Source organism: Phaseolus vulgaris, chromosome 4 (genome assembly GCF_000499845.2).
Source record: "Phaseolus vulgaris cultivar G19833 chromosome 4, P. vulgaris v2.0, whole genome shotgun sequence".
NCBI classification, from domain to species: Eukaryota; Viridiplantae; Streptophyta; class Magnoliopsida; order Fabales; family Fabaceae; genus Phaseolus; species Phaseolus vulgaris.
This window is the reverse complement of record NC_023756.2, coordinates 46936780-46958405: the sequence shown is the minus strand read 5'-3', so window position 1 is coordinate 46958405 and position 21626 is coordinate 46936780. Positions and strand designations below refer to the sequence as shown.

Here is a 21626-nt window from a genome sequence, read left to right as displayed (position 1 = left end):
GAGACTAAAAAATTATTAATATTTAAAATGGTTTCTATTATTAATAAAAATTTATAAAATAATTTATAAATTAATTACCTAGATTTTAATTACTAATATTTTAGATTTTAAATTGTTCTTCACAAATATAGAGTAGTAAGTAGCTAAAATCCTGGTAGTTAAAGATTAAATACTTATTTAAAAATTATTTTAATTTATAAAATAATTTCTAATTTACTTAAATAATAACTAATTATTTTAATCTTTAAAATTTTTCATTTAATAATTTTTTTGTAGTGCATATTTATTTTATTTATTTTTACGTTGAAAGATAATAGAATTTGATATTTTAGACGCAACAACTAAATATTTTATAAAATACAATATAAGGATATTTTAAATTTTTAAAAAAACTAATATACATAATATAATGAAATTGTAATTCATTAACCATTTGAGCATAACCCGTTAGAGCAAAGAAATTAAAATGAACTTTTTTCTGGTCTTTTGTGCAGACTCAATCTTAATGATAACACAGAAATAGTGCATGAAGTTGAAAAGCATCAATGAGAGCTACAAAATTGAATTCCTATAACAAGTGAGAAGCAGTACATTATACACAGGTAAAAATTCCAGAATCCAAGCACAGAATAGAATTTTGTATGATTGTGTCAAATAAATGCTAAACTCTACATTCTGACACAAACGAATGTTACACAAGCCATCAGAGTCTCACTTTCTCAGCAATCAATCACGAAAATTCAATACTTGCATGGGCAACACAATGATTGCATTCTCATTCTGATGGCTTCATATGACACCAAGGAACAGAAACATGATTAACTACTTTGCTCTTCACTCTCAGATACTGTTGATTCTACTTATTTCCCCTGGTATGATGCGTGAATCAATCGTTGATAGGATCTGTGGCATTGACATGCCTCCCGAAACAACAATTTCTGCAATTTTCAGACAAATTCAAGCATATTTTGAGATTAGAGGTGAATGAATTATTATCATAACAATGATGACAACTAGGAAGCAACAATTCTTCCATTTCCAACAAATTCAAGCATGGCACAGGTTGAAGCTAGAGTGGATGAGTTATTGTTATTCTTCTTCTTCATTATTCTTATTATTATGCCTTATAGAGATGAATCTTGAAGAGTAGGTCATATACCAAGAAAAACAAATTACACACACACACACTTGTATACACATTCATTGTCTGCAACTTGAAGTACAAAAGCTAGCCTAAAAAAGATAGACAGTGTTGTTGGGTACTAATAGAATCCAGCTACTATGCTGAACATCATGAGCTAAGGACCGGAGTGTCATTAAAAAAATGAACCAAAAAGGTATGTTTAGAATATGTGACAAAGTGCAGATAACTATTTTTTTAAATTTATCTTCCAAATTTGCAAAACCAAAAAGCCAAAGTTTAAATATTAGTGCACGGTGAGCAGAGAGAGTCACAGAAGGGGATTTGATAAACAAACTATCTTTGTAATATAACCACATTACTACAGTGCAAAATAAATATGCCCGCTTTGATCTCTATAATATGAGACTTCAAGTAAATGTAAAAGAATCACTCACCAATTCCTTCTCGAACTGACAAGTTTGGTCTAATGACATCTTTGGTGTTGACTAGAAATATATCACCGATATAGAGATGATTTGTAGGAACATAGACACAGCATAACTCCTCGTCTCCAGAATAGTTCTGTAAAAAATATTATTAAAAAATTATTCAATTCCAACACGCAATGCTGTGCTGTGTAAAATTTTTGTAAACACAGATATCATCATGAATTAATTGAGCATAAACTAGTCTTATCAAACTCGAAGCATCATATGCTTACCAATACTGAAATCTTTCTATAGCTTATTGTATGTATATTAAGATAATGGGATCATAGATGCAAGGAATGACACTAAGCAACACTGGGGTATCATGATTCATTATTAAACTCAGACTCAAGAAATGATGCAAGTAAATGTTTTGAACTTAAATACTCCAAACACTGAAGCTTTCAGAGACCTGAAGGGTAACAGATGAGGTGATGAACCCAAATGCATATTCTCCAATACGTGGATGCCGGATGATGGCTACTTCTTTGAAGGCTTGTGTATTTTGATCTGTGACAATATGCATGTTAGCATAAACTGTTCTTATCCAATTTTTCATTCATACCATTATAAAAATTAAGAGTTACATGTTTGCAAACACACACCTGGAGAGATAGCAGCACTGATCTGCTTGGAGGCATTATAAATATGACGAACAAGTGGCATTCGCTTGATAAACCACTCCCCAAGGCCCAGGACAGATGCACCCAACCATGATGACATGAAGACGCCAACCAAGAAAATGAAAGTTATGGAAGTTATGAATCCCAGACCTGACCAAATATTAACAAATAATATTAACAAGTTTCAAACAATAAAATCAATTGAAAAAGGTTTTGCTGCTCAATTAAATAATCCAACCCACTCCCGGGCCAAAAAATAGAGAAAACAACAAATATAGAAATATTAAAAATATAAATTCACTTAAACATGCATCAAAGGAAGTAGAATACTACATAACCATAATCTTAGCAGTCTCAAGTGAAAAAAAAAGATTTTCTTAAAACAATTCATGCCACAGGACAAAATAAGTTGGTGATGCATAAAAACGAACCTTTTACAATCTTTACATAAGTAAAGAGGTTAATTGCGAAATACCATAAAACATAAGCACTTACCAAAAATATCAATTCCAAGTTGAGCATAGATAGGAGAGAAAAATCCATCCACAAAATGAATAAACCACCATGTTATATAGAAGGTGATAGCAATTGGAAAGAGAATGACACTGCAAAAAAAATAGCAGTGAGATAAGCAGAGGACTTTGGAAATTAGAAAAGGGTAATGCTACAATAGATATGTACAAGCAGAGAGAGGTATACTGCTGACAAGAACACATATTCTTCTTAGGAGCAAGCAGCCATATTAAATCATCATTAATGACTTAAAACCTATCTATTTCTCCATCATGTTGTCCATTTAATTCAAATAAAGTGACAAGATAGCAATGAGATTGTTACATACTTTTGCGGTACTTGTGTTGAGAATTGTCATAAAACAGTTCATGGTAGTATCTGGTGTCCAGTAAGTGATTAAGAGATTTACAGTGTTCAGAATATAGAACCCGAGATTTTCATTCATTTAAGATTTCCCAATAAAAAAGGTATCACTTGGACTCCTGGAATATTACCAGGAAGGAATATATATCCTCCCGTAATGGAGAAAAGAAGTAAGGGCTTCCCAATATTCAGCAACAAACTATTATGCTCTGTAATTTTCCTTTTACCATACAACACTAAAAAACAGCAATATACATGCAGGAATAAAGTGAAAATAAAAAATTATGAAAATAAATCAACACCTCAAAGAATGCAAGGCATGCACAAGGAAAATTCATTCAGGAAACATGAACAATATCATTTGCACGAACATGCAATGCAATACATCTCATTAATCAATGGTTAAATATCAAAATGATGGACAGAAGAATCACGCACCATCCAGTCATGAACTTTTTCGATGCCCAGCTTCTAATAACTTTGCAAAAAGTCTACAAAATGATAGAAACAGGAAAAAAGAGCAATCTGTCAGACACATAGTTATGAAGGCATAGCAAATTCTCGTATGCAACCTACAACTCTTTGGGATTCAAAACCACGAAAACAGAAAAAGAACATTTACACCCAATAGATGCAACTAAATTTCTTTCTACTTAGGTGTAAAAGGAAACTACTGCTCCATTATAAACATATAGCTTGTAATAGTTAGCACTACATAGCTTCACTTTATTACCAATTTTGCTATCACTTTTCACTTTGAATACAATTCGATGATTCATGAAACAGACTCAGACTATCATTCACTTAAATCTTCATTCTCTAGAAGCCACACACTGCTCTCAACAAGAAACTATTAACTCCCCAATGCCTAACTGGTTCATCCCCAAAAAACTCAATCCAAGTCAAAGTATAAACTTTAAAGTAAATCCCCCAACCCAACACATTCAAAACAATCCAGGTTGAGCGAATTGGACAAAAAAGGGGAAATGGAAATGAATTGCAGTGGAGAATTGAAAACCCTAAATGGGAAAGAGTGCAGGAAGAGATCACCTCGCGTCCAGCATGATGCGCGGACGACGACGACGACGGCTTGGGGGAAAGTGAGACGGCGGCGGTGTCAGCGACGGGGATGAGAAGCTCTCGATCTCTGTCTCTGGTGGTGATGGCCATGGAGGATTTTTCATCGCCCATTAAACGACGGCGCTTGGTAACTGAAAACGCAAAACCTTTCTGAAGTTTCTGAAACTCTCCGTTGCGTCCTTCGGAGAGTCCAAAGCTGTAATTCACGTTTGGTCTTCGTTTCCTTTTTTCATTTTTTATTATAATTTTATTTTCTTAAAATATGTTTTAATTCTCTCTGTATTTGAATGTTCCAGTCTATGATTCTGTGTATACAAGTCACACAACTCTATATTAAAAACAAATAATAAATATTAAAAAATAAATAAATATGTATTAAAAAAATAGTATTGTACACTGTTTGACCTGTTTACCGTATACAAATTTGATGTCAACAATCATTCAAGTTGTTTCGTTAATTTCTAAAAGTAAAAAGTCTCTTTGTTTATAAATACATAAAATAACCCCAAAAAAAATATTGTAGAAACTTTCTAATATAATATTTTTTATTTCTTTTAAAAGTCCTTAAAAACTTGAAAGAGTTGCCCATGAAATCAAAGCAGAATCCCAAAAAACTTAAATTGCAATTAATAATAAACAAAACCCAACTCTTCTTGTGTAGGCTACATCCTGATTATCATGTTTTAATTTGTAATATTCAATGATTAAAGATAATAAAGACTATTAAATATATATTTGATTAATCTAAATTTAAATGTTTTTTGTTTATTTATATAATGCGAAAATATTTTTTTTAATCCAAATTTTAAATATTTATATAGTTAAGAAAGTACCTAAAATGGGTCTCTTACCATTTTTTTACATACCAAACAAAATTTACGTGAACTAAATTGTTAAAATTGTCTCTATTGTTACTCTCTTCATTTTAATACTTAAATTTTATACAACAAAAAAAGAGTGTTAAATTTTATTTATTGAATTTGATCTGTATGTATATGCGGTCCAAATAGCTAATATAAAACATTCATTAATTATATAAATCATTATTATAACTCGGTATTTTATTTTTTTAGTTTTGTCAAATTATATAGGTTGTGTAAAATCATAAACAGTAGTGCATTGGTAAAACTTTTCCATGGCGATTATACTAAAAAATTGACAAACACTACTTTGCATGCAAGCACTGTTAAACACTGCAGTAAAAAATTCCCAAAACAACTCACATTTTTTATATAACTATTATCCAACTTTTAATATTATTATTTTAATATTTGTACATTGTTTAATTCTAAACCTATCTATTATTATATATATTTATTTTTAAATTATATAAGAGCTAATGACAAAAACAAAGGTAACACAAATAGTATTAACTGATATATATTCTTCATTTTAATACAAAGAGAATTGTACTTTTTCCCCATAAAGTACAAATTAATTACAATGAATAAACTACAATGAAAGGGGGAAGATGAGGTTTTCAATACATCTGTACATAATGAGTTGTTTGCTATGGACACTTTCTGCATTTTGCATTTCAGTATTATCAGTATAATTTACAAACCAAACTTCTTTGGTCTCAAGAATGTTGAAGAACCCTTTTTTAAACCTGGCATGGAGATTTGTTGCTGATGCTTAGCCGTCTTTTGCTTCTCCTTCTGTTTCCTTTCTCTCTCAACCTCTGTTTGTACCTTCTTCAAATTCTCCATCTCCTCCTCCATGGCTGTTTTCTCTTGTTTCTGTCTCTTCTTATGCTCCAGCAACGATTTGTCAGAATCCTTAACAGAGAAAAACATGGGTCCCAATTCAGCCAGCCACTGGGGCTCCACTGCCGTTGCACACTGCATGTACTCCTTCGTAGTCAAGATTAACTCGTGATAAACCACATACTCAGGAGTGCAACCCATACCATAGAGAGCACTACTGGGATGAAGATGACACGGCATCCCATTCCTGCAGTTAACATACTCTCCCACACCCTTTAACCTTGCTGCATTGTGAAAATATGCAGAACAAATTGCAGTTCTTACAATGTCTGTATCAGGCCAACATGAGGTTATGGGGATCTTTAAAGTCTTGAGAATGTCTAGCAACTGGGATCTCACTTCTCTCGCCTTTCTTAGACCCTTGACATGCAAGAAATGATCATTGCACCAATCCCCTCGGTAATCGTGTTGTTTCCATTGCTGATAAACATTGTAGAGAGTTAAGTGATCGGACTCTGGCACAAAAAATCTCTCCCTAGCCGCGTCACTCTCCTCTGCCCGATCCTTGGGTCTGAAGAAGACAGAGGGTACTGAAAGCATGGAAACAATTGTCAAAACCTCCTCAAGACACCCTAACTGTTCACCCATCAAAAGCATCTTGGCAAGTGTAGGGTCAAGTGGGAATTCAACCATTTTCCACCCAAGATCAGTTAATCCCCCCGCATTGTTAAGTGCACCCAGCACCCACAACTGGTACAGCGAATTGAGGATATTATCTTGAGGAGGTGGATCCATGAAATCAAAATCGAGGAGATTTTCAACTTTCAGAGATTTCAGCAACAAGACCACGTTACCAAGGTTAGTCCTCTGAATCTCTGGAACAGGACTTGGCAACATTTCATTCAAGAAAGCACTCTCAGTGTACAACCTATAGCATGTACCAGGGCCAGTTCTACCAGCTCGACCAGCACGCTGGTTAGCAGCAGCACGGCTAACAGGGAAGACCTGGAGAGCATCCATACCCATCCTAGGGTTATACACCTTCATTTTCCCATAGCCTGAGTCTATGACATAGAAGATACCATCAACAGTTAGTGATGTCTCAGCAATATTAGTAGCTACAATGCATTTTCGAGCTCCATCTTCAGCTTTCTCAAATATCTTGGCTTGTAAGTCCGCAGGAAGCTGAGAGTATATGGGAAGAATCAAGAGTTTAGGAACAACTTTATTTGAAGACGACATCATCTGCTCCATTCTCTATGCAAGAGCATAGCAAGCTGCCTCAATCTCATCTTGGCCAGTCATGAAGATGAGGATGTCTCCAGGAGGACTGGTTATGTGAATAGTCATAGCCTGCTTCACTGCACCTTCAACGTAATCTTCAACTGGAGTTTTACTCCATAATGTATTCACGGGAAATGTTCGCCCAGGAATGTGAAAAATTGGTACACTGCAAGAATGCCACAATTAGGTTGAATCTAACAAAAGTCAATAACAGAAACAATGCAAGATAACAAAGTGAAATTTACCTTCCAAAGAAATTTGAAAATTTCTGTGCATCCAGAGTTGCAGATGTAACGATTAGCTTGAAATCACGACGTCTAGCTACAACTTTTTTCAATATTCCAAAAAGAACATCAGTGTTCAATGATCTTTCGTGGGCTTCATCCATGACAATGACCCTGAAACAGTTTCAAACAAGATGGTTATGGTTTTTTATTGCAAACAAAAAATAAGATGTGAACATAGGAAGCAAATTTTGTTCATATTTTCATACCGATACTTGTCTAGATCGGCATCTTTCAGTGTTTCACGTAGGAGTACACCATCAGTCATGTACTGTAAAAGTTAAAAGCAGAAGTTTAGAGCATATCACACAAGTTTATAATTAATGTGTCCATCATCAACATAGTTACATTAAGCTACACTATTGCATTGTAACATGAAGCACACTAATTATTTCTAACAAATACAAGTTGGGTTCACCTTTATTATGGTACTTGGCCCAGTCACATCTTCAAAACGTATAGCATAGCCAACTTTATCACCCAAGTCTGTATCCATCTCTTCACTGACTCTCTTGGCAACACTCATAGCTGCCACACGTCTTGGTTGGGTGCAACCCACTATACCGCCTATAGTATAACCATCCTCGTGGAGAAACTATTCAGAAAAATCAAATGTTTAAGAGGTCTATCTGGGATTTTGTTCTTGATGGATAAAGATTAATTAACAAATACAAGATATTGGCAAAGTAAATAAAAAGAAAATTATACCTGTGTCAATTGTGTTGTCTTTCCTGAACCAGTTTCTCCAACCACCACCACCACCTGATTTTCACGAACCACCTACACATTGTATATCAACAAAAAATATTACAACATTTATGAAACAAGACTGAGAGAAACAAAAAATCCAAAAATCTTACAAAATGTAAAACCGTAACAGGAGGAAAGAAGGAAAAGGGACTTGGTTATGCTATAACAAAAAATCATATGAAGATAAATATTGAGTTGACATGTTCAATCCTAGTCCCCTTCCACATGATATAAAGATGAATAAAACTATAATGACAAAGATATCCATCTCCTAATTCTGAACATTTAGACTGTGATTGATTGTGATCATTAATTACATAATCCAAAAGATTGGACGTAGTAGGTTCCTAAAATTTTGACCAAAAACGAACCTATCAATACATGCATAACCAAGAAAAAAGGCCAACCTGTAATAACTCTTCTCTCACTGAAAAAATAGGCAGATATTGTCTTTGCTCTGCAATGGTTTTTGACTTAGCAAAGTCACTCACAGCTTCTCCCTTCTTCAAATGCTGTGAAAACTTAGCTTCCTCCTTATAATCAATTTCACCCTCTTCACCCACTTCAGCAGTGTCTGCATCAATCTAGCATTTACAAAATTTTAAATAAGATGAGGTCTTCAAACATGAAAAGAGAAAGCAAAGGACACAATTACTCCAGATTCCCAGAAGAATACCTGCTCTGCTGTTTTCTCAACGCCCAAGATATCACCAAGCTTTGAGCCTGCAAGTTCCCAAAAGCGTTGGCGAGACTTGTTCATACTCTGCTTCTCATGTATTTCTCTAACCAGGGTAGACCCTTTGCGAGATATTATAGCCATGTCAGATGTTGGATCTTTCAATGGCATAATTGGCTCAGCTTGCTTAGTAAAAACAACTCTGCCATCAAGGAAAGGAGGCTTTGTATCTGTGGCCAACAGGGAAAGAGCAATTAGTCAAAAAAATGGAGTCATACCACGCAAAAATAAATTAAAACATCAAAGTTGGCCGGATGAATATTTACCATGAACGAGAAGAATAGCTTTATGCTCTTCCTCAACATCAAATTCAGTCTGAATCTCTGTACCTCTAACAGCTCCAGATCTCACCAGTTGCCTATCCTCCCACTGAGCATTATCAGCTGTAAGTTGGGACAACTTCTTGCTCTGTGAAAGGGACATCTTGGTCCCATCTCTTCTGACCTGCATTATTGACAAAAACACTTATAAGATAACAAAACCCATACAACTTGCCCTAAACAGCATGCACCAACAAATTAAATGCTTCTCAAATAAGCAAAATCAAAAATATTTCACCATATAGAACAATAAGAAAATATGTGTATAGTACATACATACAGCACATTGCAAACACTGACCCTAAAACACAGATGACGATTGATGCACAAGTCTAATATAGTGAAACATTACAAGTCTGATATAGTGAAACATAAATTTTTAAAATATAGGGTACAATATACTTAAGATACATATTAAAAACAATCAAATTCCTCTCTCTATATAGATTAGAATAACTATCTTTAACAAGAGTGTATACCCAAATGTCATTCACCCAAAAGCCCCCTAAGATAGTAGATTGCAACATAAAACATATCCATCTAGCTTACCAAACCACATAACTGATCCAAACTAAATCATGTTACTCATAAGAATAACTTTCAAAGATTTCAATCTTTACCTAGATGAGATTAAAGGAAACATAACCAAATTAAAAAATCACAATGAATGAAATTTTCCACGCAACCACCTATAAACTACAATATACAAATGATAAGATGTAGAACTTCATCTCATGCAAGCTTTTCCATTTTATCAGATCTTCTTATGGGCAGTAACTGGAGTTTATGTAGTAGAATGAGAGGTTAAAGGTTCAAGAGAAGAACACATTCGTCTTCTTCTATTTCATTTGGCCTAGAAGTCACTTTATTTATAACTAGCGAAAACATATTACTTGTATATTTATATTGTTAGTATAAATTTAAAGTTCATTCTAATAAATATAAATACATATTAAAAAATAAAAATAAAATTATGACTGCACCTATTCATATATTGTGATTAAAACATAGTCAACTTAATATTTAAATATGGTAATAACTTAATCATAATTATTAGATATATTTAAAATTTATGTCTCAATTTATAATATTGATTGGTTTATTATGATAAAAAAATTTATCATATAATAATTATAATTGTTTAGTGAAATTTAACTCTATAGTCTATTCATATATCAGCATCTATTAGAATCATTTGTTGTAACTTATAAAATTGATAATTTATGATTTTTTAGTTGAAAAAAAGAAAAGACTCATTTGTTATAATTTTTTAATATGATAATTTATTTTTAATAAATAATAATTTTAAAAATAATCCTTAAATTTACAAATTTTAAGATCTATTTTGTTTTTTTTATATATATTTCATCTCTCAACTACTAAATTTGAGTTTGATGTTTATATCACATTAATTTTATAAAAATTAAAAAAATGTGAAATAAATTAATTAGATTAGTGGTACATTTCTTCTCTAGATTATTCATGTGTCACACATTTTACCATTCAATTTTTTTTCAGGCATTTTACAATTGTAATTGCCATTTAAGTTTGTTGCAATTCTGATTTTGATTTCATGCGCAGCTTTTTTTAAAAAAAAAATAAGTTTAATTATTATTTTTGTCTGTGTTGTGATATTATTTTAAATTATAAAATCTAAAATACAATTAAATTTTTTTAAGTTTAATTATTATTGTTGGTCCATTAATATGTATTTTTGTGTGTGTTGTAATATTACTTTGAATTATAAAATCTAAAATATAAAAAAAAAATAGACAATTCAAAAATTTATTTAATATTACATAATTTAAAATATATTTTAAGATTTAAAGATGTATTTAATATTATTTAGTAAATATGTTTATAAAGTATACCATTTATAAATATATTTCAAATTATATAATTGACAATATAATTTGATGATGGCATAATTTTAAAATGTATTTCAAAATGTACTATATAAATTATAAATAATTTAAACTTTTCTAATAGTAATAGAAAAATTACTTCTCTTTTAATTAAATGGAGATACGAAAAAATTAATAAAATATAATTGATAATTTTTTATTTAGATATTTTTTTATAAACTCATGAATTGATTGTTGTCATTATTTAAATATGTTGTGACATTAAGATAAAATATATGATTGATATTATTTGGATTTATTGTAATTATTCTAGAGATAAAAGATATGATTGATATTTTTTAAATTATTCTAAAGATAAGATATATAAATGTTATTATTTAAATTTGTAATATTTTGACGAAAATGATTGATGAGAGAAGATAAGTAAAAAAAAACTATATAAATAGAGGAAATGACATCATCTTTAATACTACTTCCAAACTTCCACTACTTCAATTTACAATACGGTCATAAATGTTTAAACGTTGTCATTATATAGTGTACAAAAATAAACATGCATTGGTAGTATGATGTAGTGCTAAACGACACGAGGATCTAATTCATCCCTAAAAATAGATTAATGGATTAAATATGTGTTTTATCATTGTACTTTTACTCAAAATTTGTTTTCATCTCTAGTTCAAACTTTAGACCTCCTAAATACTTGTAATAAGAAAACTATTGAGATTGGTTATTGTCAGTTTTTTTTATACGTGACAAATAAATTTTCATTGTAGATTACGATGTTAAATCATTTCCTACATACTCATTGCTAATGTGGATGTTATTATAATATAGTTCATGTTGAAAATAAATTTGTTTATTATGTCCAAAAACATTAATAAAATAGTAATTTCAATAGTTTTCTTACTACAAGTACTTCGAATATCTAAAATTTAAACTAAAGATAACAAAAACTTATTTTGTGTTATATGGACGAAAAAACACATTTAACACTAAATTAATCAATATTAAATTAAGTATATATTTAATAATATTTATTATCCGTTTATACAAGCATGATTAGGAGCCTAAGAAAAAAAAAAAAAAAACTAGTACATAACCTACATAATAAGATTTGGTTTTGTTTACTATTAATTACTGAGTTTTTTTTTTTAAAGAAAGAGGGGTTGTATGTAAGGTAGATGGAAGAAAGAATAATTTGAAACTGGGAAGTTTGTTATGGTAAAATTTAAAATGGTCATTGCTATTTTTTACCCTTTCTTTATTTCTTTTATCTCTTTTACTCAATTATAACAATGGTTTATTATTCTTCTTTTTTATTTCTCTAACTTTGTATCCTAACCATTTCACTATATAAAGTTAAAATATATTTTATCATTATGCTTTTATATTTTTACTAATTTTACCATTAAAGTTATAAATTTTACATATTTTATCCTTTCATCCATTAAACTTTAATTATTAAATTAAAATTATGATGATAATATGATTTATGTGAGGTGACTTTCCAATACAATATATTTTAAATTATACATTTTACTACTTTAACTTTGATATTTTCAAAAATTTTAATAATTGACCTCTCAGTTTTGAAGGAACAACTGTGGGCATGATAGGAAAAAACGCATACATAAACAACACACATAATTATGAATTAACTGTAACAAATAAACAACACATGATTTAACGTGCTTCAGTCGTCAACTGCAATCTACATCCACACGGACAACTATTAGGTTTTATTTCTTTTCTGGTGCGTACAAAATTACAAGCACTCTTATTAAAATAATAAATAAGACAATGATTAAACTCACTCACTAAATATAGTGTCTAGTCAGCCCAACCCAATTAGTCATAGCTTCATACCCAACAATCTTTCACTTGAAGTCATGGAACAATGTTCACTTGCGCTTCAACTATTTACATGTACTACTTTTGTAATTTGTCAACGGAACTCAATGTTCCACCTCTGCGAAACCCTAGCTCTAGAACGCTACTGCAACTCCAAAACACAATCGGAAGCAACACATAATTACAGATCAACTGCATAAAATAAACAACACAGGATTTAACGTGGTTCGGCGCCAACTGCAACCTACATTCACACGGACAACTATTAGGTTTTATTTCTTTCCCTAAATTACAAACACAATGATCTTTTTAAATAAAAATAATAAAGAGGACACAATGATTAAACTCACCCACTAAACATGGTGTCTAATCAGCTTAACCCAGCAGGGCATAGAGACAAAGTAGAGAGAGAAGAAAGGGCCATAACGTTAGGAAAGAGTAATGAGGGAGTGGTGGAGAAGTTGTAGGCCTTTCAAAAGGTGAAGGTGTCCAACTAAGGGAAGCTGGAGGTGTAGGACGCAGGTGCATAAACAGTCCTAGCACCAACAAACCGATTGCAATTTCGAGCATATTTCTGCTTCTGTCAGATCTTCCTCTTTGCCACTCACCTCTACTCGTATTTAAAAATTATATATTTTCAAAACTACTTTTTAAATTATTATAATTAAGAATAAAACTTAAAACTCTAATTCAATCAAAATAATTAAGAATAACATATCTAACTTATTCAACCTCAGTCTAATTAAGCTGATTCACTACGGTCCATGTTGAGCTGATTCGGTCTGTGCGAAAGTCAAGTCGAGTCGATCTAGTTTCAAGTCGAATCGAGACGATACAAGTCTAGGTCGAGCCGAGTCAACCTAATTACAAGTTAACCTGAATCGACCTAAGTTCATGTTAAGTCAGCTCAGACCAATATCAAGCTGAATCGACCCAATTCCATGTTTTGCCAAATTTACCCAAACCGAATCGAGTCTGTTCGAGTTCAAGTTGATTTGATTCGACCCGAACTCACGTGAAATCTCCTTTCATATTAGTTCTAAGCAAATGTTCTATTTTCAATTCATTTTTAAGTATGATTCCGATATAAACCGAAAATTTCAGAGTTATCATTTTTCATACTATATTTCTGGAACAAAAATATTAGAAAAATATAAAAATTAATGAAAAAATATTTTCTGTTTTATTCAATCTGTCTTTCATCTATAACATTATAACAGTACAGAACCGTACAAATCCTTTTTCTAACATAACATCTTATAGACCCATTAATAGTAATTATATTCCTATAATTAAGTCTAATTATAGACTCATTAATAGTGATTATATTCCTGTAATTAACTCTAATAATGATTTTGTCCGGTAATATCTCCTCAAGTTGGAGCATGTAAGTCTTGAATGCCCAACTTGACCAAGATGGCTCCAAACTTTTTAGCACCGAGAGCTTTGGTGAAAAGGTCAGTTAGTTGTGTATGTGTGGGCACATAGGATGGAAGAAGGCGCTTGTGAATGATTTCATCTCGAACAAGGTGGCAGTCAACTTCAATGTGTTTGGTGCGTTCGTGGAAGACCGGGTTTTTAACAATGTGAAGTGCTGCTTGACTATCACAATAAAGACGAATTGGGTCAGGATGAGGAACATGTAGAGAAGCGATAATGTCTTTAATCCACTTTAATTCTCGGGTGGTCTTAGCCATTGATCGATATTCAGCCTCAGCAGAGGAGGCAGAAACCGTTTGTTGTTTCTGGGTTTTCCAAGAGATTGGGGAAGTGCCGAGTTGAATAAACCATCCGGTGAGAGATTTCCGTGTCAGTGGACAACTTGCCCAATCAGAATCACACCACCCAAAGAGTTGTAAGTTGTTCTCTCGAGGTAGGAGTATTCCTTGTCCAGGATGCCCCTTTAAATATCGAACAACACGAAGAGCAGCTTGCCAATGCTCGGAGCGTGGATTTTGCATAAATTGAGATAAAGCTTGGACACTGTAGGCAAGGTCAGGTCGAGTGAAACACAGATAAATTAACCTCCCAACAAGTCTACGATAAGTAGCCGGGTCAGAAAGAAAAGAACCAGTAGCGGAGCTCAATTTGTGATTTTCTTCACATGGTGTAGTGGCGGGCTTCGCACCCAACAATCCGACTTCAGTAATGATATCTAAGGCAAATTTCCTCTGACAAAGGAAGATTTCGTTGGGGGAGCGAGCAACTTCAACCCCCAGGAAGTACTTGAGGCGGCCTAAATCTTTCATATGAAAGCATTGATTTAAGTAGCCTTTAAAACATTGGATGGCAGTACCATTATTCCCTGCAATCACAAGATCATCAACGTAGACTAGCACAACCAACTGTATGTCATTATTATTGAGAGTAAACAGGGAATGATCCTTCGGGGATTGTTGGAAGCCGTAACGAGTGAGAGAAGAAGATAGTTTAGCAAACCAACACCTGGGGGTCTGTCGGAGGCCATATAGAGACTTTTGAAGCTTGCACACTGCCCCTGGTTGAGATTCTTGGAAGCCAGGAGGGAGTTTCATATAAACCTCATCATCAAGATCACCATGGAGAAACGCATTGTGAACGTCCATCTGATGAAGCTCCCAATCTTTTGCGGCTGCTACTGCTAGAGTTGTGCGAATGGTTACCGTCTTTACGACAGGAGAAAACGTCTCGTTGTAATCCAAACCCTCCACTTGATGATTGCCAAGAATTACCAATCGAGCCTTGAATCTTTCAATTGTTCCATCCGAGTTGTATTTGATTTTGTAGATCCATTTACACCCAAGTGCCTTCTTTCCAGGAGGGAGAGCGGTGAGTTTCCAGGTGTCATTGAGTTCGAGAGCATGAATCTCCTGTGCCATAGCATCACGCCACCGGGGTTCTCGGACCGCTTGAGAAAAGAACAGGGGGTTCCTGCTCGGTGTGTAAAGAGGCAAGAAAACTTTTATGATGTTTAGAAAAGGAATCACAATTCACAAAATCATGTATAGGATACGAAACACCTGAGGATTCTGTTGAAGGAGGTGACGGAACAGAGGGGCTTGACGGTATCGTGGTGGCTGCGAAAAAATCGCGTAATCGTACGGAAGGCAGCTTCGCGCGATGCCCTCGCCCAAGGGGAACCGCGGCCGTCAGCGGTAGTGAAGAAACCGACGGCGCCGTCTCCGTCGGACGCGGCGGTGGATCCGCGGGTAGCGTCGAGGCTTCTATACACGGATCGGAGTCGTTGATAGTGTGGTCGAAGTCATCTGTGAGGGTAGCATCCTCCTTGGCTGGGATGGGAGATGCAATGGGTTGGTTGACGATGCATTCATCTAGGTTTGAGGAGGCAACTTCATTAAGAAAATGTGGGTCCGTTCCAGTTTCTAAAGAGTTGGCAATAATTGGGTTTTGCAATGGTGGTGCAGTGTCCATCTTTTTGGCTTCAAAATATGGAAATTTATTTTCGAAAAAATGTACATCACGAGAGACAAAGAAAGTTTCTGTTTCCAAATCAAATAATTTCCATCCTTTTTGGCCATATGGATACCCGACAAACACACATTTTCGGCTACGACTATCAAATTTATCCCGCTGTCTATTTTGATTATGAGCATAACATAATGAACCAAATACTCGTAAGTGCGCGTAACTGGGTACACATCCATGGATCACTTCATAAGGGGTTTTTCCTTTTAGAATGGAGGATGGTGTGAGATTGATTAAGTAGCCTGCAGTCAAAACGAATTCCCCCCAAAATTTAATGGGAAGATTGCCTTGAAACCGTAATGACCAAGCAACATTCAGAATATGCCGATGCTTGCGTTCGACGCGTCCATTTTGTTGCGGGGTCCCGACACAGGAAGTTTGGTGAAGGATACCTTGTTGAATGAAATATTGTTTTAGACACGTGAATTCGGTTCCATTGTCAGAGCGAACCATTTTAACACATTTGTTGTATTGCCTCTCAACGAGTGTGAATTTTTTTTTCAAAGTCACTGATACCTCTGTTTTTTCTTTTAACAAATAGATCCAAACTGCCCGTGAACAATCATCCACAATTGTCAAAAAATATGAAGCACCACAGGATGAAGGAGTTTTATAAGGACCCCATAAGTCACAATGAATTAAATCAAAAATATTCAAAGCTTGATGCGCACTTAAGAAAAACTTATCTCTCGTTTGTTTCGATTCTTCACAAACTTCACAAACTTTATTCAACTCATCATGAGTACATTTCCCACTTATATCAGGAAGCATTTGCACAATCTTAAATGACGGATGTCCTAATCTTTGGTGCCAAAGTGCTAGTTGATTTTCCATCTTGACTTGACATGCTTGAGTCTTCCGTACCCCACGATACCAATAAAGCCCATCTTTCCGTTCACCTGCTCCAATCAGCGTCCTCGAAGTGCAGTCCTGTATAATACACAATTTATCAGTGAATGTTACAACACAATTTTCTTCATCCGTCAATTGAGGTACTGAAAGTAAATTGCATTTTAATTTGGGAACATAAAGGACATTTTTCAATTCAAGTCCTTCTTCAAGAGTCACTGTTCCCTGTTCGCAAGCTAAAACACGTTCACCATCGGGTAACCCTACGGGGCACCCTTGTATAGTTTCCTTTTCACTCAAATTTTCCAGTGACCCGGTCATATGGTTTGATGCCCCACTGTCAATAATCCACAAATCCCAAATGCTCTTACCAGTCATTTTCTCTTATTCATTTGATTTTTGTTTGCTGATCATATGAACCAGTACCTTCCATTGTTCATTGGTCAGACCTGCCATCTCAAGTTTCTTGTCGTCATTGTTGGCTTGATTGTTGCTTCCACTAGCGCGTGCCACATTTGCACGTGTCGGGTTACCTTTGTTTCGCATCCCTTGGCGTTCCCTGCCGTTCCATTTGCCTTCACTTTTTGGTCTGTCACCCCACCATTCGGGATATCCGGGATATCCGATCAATTGGAAGCATCCCTTCATGTCGTGACCATTTTTACCGCAATGACTGCACGTCATTAATTTTTCTACCATATCTCCACGCCCTTTTTCTTTGTAGTTGGCCTGCATCGCGAGACCCACAACCAACCCCCTTTCTTCCGTTGATTTGGCCATCATTCTCACTCTTTCTTCTTGTACCAACATAGCATATACTCGGTTCAGAGACGGCAATGGGTCTGAGGCCAGAATGTTTGATCTTACTGTCCCGTAGCTTGCGTCATCCAACCCCATAAGGAGTTGATGAACCTTCTCCTCCCTTTGTTTTTCCAACTGAGCACCAATCCCACACTTGCATCCACCACACGTACAAGATGGAATTTTGTCACTGTTAGCAAGCTCATCCCGAAGGACCTTCAATTTTCCAAAGTAAGTTGCCACCACCATTCCCTCCTGCTTGCATCTTGACAAGTCCGACCTTAGTTGTTGAATTCTAGGTCCATTCACGACCGAGAATCTTTCTTTAATGTCTTCCCACGAGTTATGTGCAGTCTCAGCATATGCTACTGTGGATCGTAAGCTTGGTTCAATGGTGTTTAGAATCCAAGAGACAATCATGGACTGCACGGTCCACCAATCTTCAAGGTCGGGTGCCTCATCCTCTGGTTGGATATGTGTTCCATCAATGAAGCCCCATTTTCTTCGGGCACGAAGCGAGATTTTACTGCTCTTGCCCATTCGTCGTAATTTTCTCCGCGCAATTGGACTTGCGTGATTATGTTTCCGGGATTGTCACTCGCGTTGAGATCATATGGCGAGTAGGTCTTCTTAGCACCTCCAGGTCTTCTTAGCACCTCCTCCTTCGTGCTTTGCTTTGTGTTTGTCGGGTATCAGAGTTTTGTGCTCTGATACCATCAAAGAATATTTTCTGTTTTATTCAATCTGTCTTTCATCTATAGCAATTATACATATATATAACCATAGCATTAGAACCGTACAGATCCGTACAGATTCTTTTTCTAACATAACATATGTAATTAAGACTAATTATAGACCCATTAATAGTAATTATATTCCTATAATTAAGACTAATTATAGACCCTGATTATATTCCTATAATTAAGTCTAATTATAGACTCATTAATAGTGATTATATTCCTGTAATTAAGTCTAATAATTATTTTGTCCGGTAATAATTAATTCTTTTTTGAATTTATCAGAGTTCGATATTCAATAGTTAAAAATTTTATAATTTACTTGTCCATATACAAGTTAAACATATTACACAATTCTTTTACAACTAATGCATTGCATTATAAATATTGTTAACAGGTCTAATTGTAATAGAATGAGAGGTTAAAGATTCAAGAAAATAGCACATTCGTCTTCTGCTACTTCATTTGACTATAAGTCACTCTATTTATAACTAGCAAAAACACATTATTTTTATTATTTACATATACAGTTATCTTTAAAGTTAAAAATTAAATATAAAATATATTACTTTTATATTTATATTGTTATTATAAATTTATAATTCATTCTAATAAATACAAATACATATTAAAAAATATAAAAAAAATTTATGACTGCACTGCTTAGTCAACTTAATATTTAAATATATTTAAAATTTATGTCTTAATTTATAATATTGATTGGTTTATTATGATAAATAAATTTATCATATAATAATTATAATTGTTTAGGGAAATTTAACTTTGTATATGATAACTCTATATTATGATTGGTTTATTATCAAATCGATAATTTATGATTTTTTAGTTAAAGGAAAAGAAAAAGACTCAATTTTTTATAATTTTTTAATAGGATAATTTATTTTTAATAAATAATAACTTTAAAATTTAAAACATAATCATTAAATTTACAAATTTTAAGATTTTTTTGTTTTTCTCTTTTTATATATTTCCATCTCTCAACAACTAAAATTTGAGTTTGATGTGTATATCACATTAATTTTATAAAAATTAAACAAAAATTAAATGTGAAGTAAATTAATTAGATTAGTTGTACATTTCTTCTCTAGATTATCATGTGTCACAAATTTTACCATTTAATTTTTTTCAGGCATTTTACAATTATAATTACATTTAAGTTTGGTGCGATTTTGTCTTGATTTCATGTGTGCGGCTTTTTCAAATCAATTTTTTTTAGTTTAATTATTATTGTTAGGTCCATCAATATGTATTTATTTTTACGTATTTGTGATATTATTTTGAATTATAAAATCTAAAATATTTTTTTTTAAAGTTTAATTATTATTGTTAGGCCCATTAATATGTATTTATTTTGTGTGTGTTGTAATATTACTTTGAATTATAAAATTCAAAATATATAAAAAATATTTTAAATTAGACAATTCAAAAAATTATTTAATATTACATAATTTGAAATATATTTTAAGATTTAAAGATGTATTTGAAATTATTTAATAAATATGTTTATAAAGTATACCATTTATAAATATATTTCAAATTATATAATTGAGAATATAATTTTAGATGGCACAATTTGAAAATGTACTATTAAATTATAAATAATTAAACTTTTCTAATAGTAATAAAAAAATCATTCTCTTTTAGTTATATGGAGATAGGAAAAAACTAATGAAATATAATTGATATCTTTTTTTATTTAAATGATTTTTATTTCTTATAAAGTCATAAATTAATGGTTGTTATTATTTAAATATGTTGTGACATTATTCTAAAGATAAAATATATGATTGATATTATTTAGATTTATTGTGATATTATTCTAGAAATAAAAAATATGATTGGTATTATTTAAATTATTCTGAAAATAAAATATATAATTATTATTATTTAAATCTGTAATATTATTCTGATGAAAAAGATAAATGAGAGGAGATAAGTAAAAAATAACTATATAAATAGAGGGTGAGCCCCGCAACGACATTATCTTGGAGACCACCTCCAAACTTAGATGACACAATTTAAAAATGTAATACATAAATTATAAATAATTTGAACTTTTCTAATAGTAGTAAAAAATGTACTTATCTTTAATAAAATGTTGATTGATAAAGATTTTTTATTCAAATCATTTTTATTTCTTATAAACTCATAAACTGATGCATGAAAATAGAAAATATAATTGTTATTATTTAAATATATTATGACATTATTCTGAAGATAAAATATATGATTTTTATTATTTAAATTTGTCGTGACATTAGCCGGGAAATAAAAGATATGATTGATATTATTTAAATTTCTTGTGATATTATCCTGATTATAAAAAATATTATTGTTATTATTTAAATTTTCTAAAGATAAGATGGGAAGATGCATCCACCTTGCAACAAGATGGAGACGACCATGCCTCGTCTGGACTATTCAAAATTTCAATATATTAAGAACATAATTTTTATATTTTAATTTTAATGTATAATTTTTATCTCAATTTGTATCTAATAAAACTAAGAAAATAAAATAACAACTTTCATTTATTTTTAATAAACATGTGATAGACATGAAATGTCTTTGACTACACTACAAATAGATGAATTATAGGAATTTAAATAAAATTACAAATATAATAGTTAATTACACTTGGCAAAAAATAATTATGACCATGTTAATAATATGTTGATATAAATAAATTTTAAAAAAATAAAAATAAAAATAATATATATATATATATATATATATCAAAACACTACACGTTACACGTGTAACA

The 21626-nt window shown here is 32.5% G+C and overlaps 4 protein-coding genes across 4 annotated transcripts; all 4 read right to left on the bottom strand.

Moving 5' to 3' along the window:
• Positions 1-532: 532 nt before the first annotated feature.
• LOC137838091 (protein CONTINUOUS VASCULAR RING 1-like) lies at positions 533-4498 on the bottom strand. Its single transcript, XM_068647319.1, has 7 exons — positions 4161-4498; positions 3549-3601; positions 2730-2839; positions 2217-2384; positions 2024-2121; positions 1579-1705; positions 533-938 (listed from the first exon to the last, which is right to left on the bottom strand). The coding sequence occupies exons 1-7, from the start codon at positions 4299-4301 to the stop codon at positions 841-843; spliced, it is 795 nt and encodes a 264-aa protein (XP_068503420.1). The 5' UTR covers positions 4302-4498; the 3' UTR covers positions 533-840.
• Positions 4499-5533: 1035 nt separating this feature from the next.
• LOC137838088 (pre-mRNA-splicing factor ATP-dependent RNA helicase DEAH7-like) lies at positions 5534-7150 on the bottom strand. Its single transcript, XM_068647316.1, has one exon. The coding sequence runs from the start codon at positions 7148-7150 to the stop codon at positions 5747-5749; it is 1404 nt and encodes a 467-aa protein (XP_068503417.1). The 3' UTR covers positions 5534-5746.
• LOC137838089 (pre-mRNA-splicing factor ATP-dependent RNA helicase DEAH7-like) lies at positions 5534-9415 on the bottom strand. The gene is made up of 8 exons (XM_068647317.1): positions 9217-9415; positions 8891-9120; positions 8622-8798; positions 8173-8244; positions 7883-8059; positions 7674-7735; positions 7426-7578; positions 5534-7346 (listed from the first exon to the last, which is right to left on the bottom strand). Exons 1-8 carry the CDS (start codon positions 9398-9400, stop codon positions 7154-7156), a joined length of 1248 nt encoding a protein of 415 aa, XP_068503418.1. The 5' UTR covers positions 9401-9415; the 3' UTR covers positions 5534-7153.
• Positions 9416-17687: 8272 nt separating this feature from the next.
• LOC137838912 (uncharacterized) lies at positions 17688-18644 on the bottom strand. Its single transcript, XM_068648121.1, has one exon. The coding sequence runs from the start codon at positions 18642-18644 to the stop codon at positions 17688-17690; it is 957 nt and encodes a 318-aa protein (XP_068504222.1).
• Positions 18645-21626: the final 2982 nt, after the last annotated feature.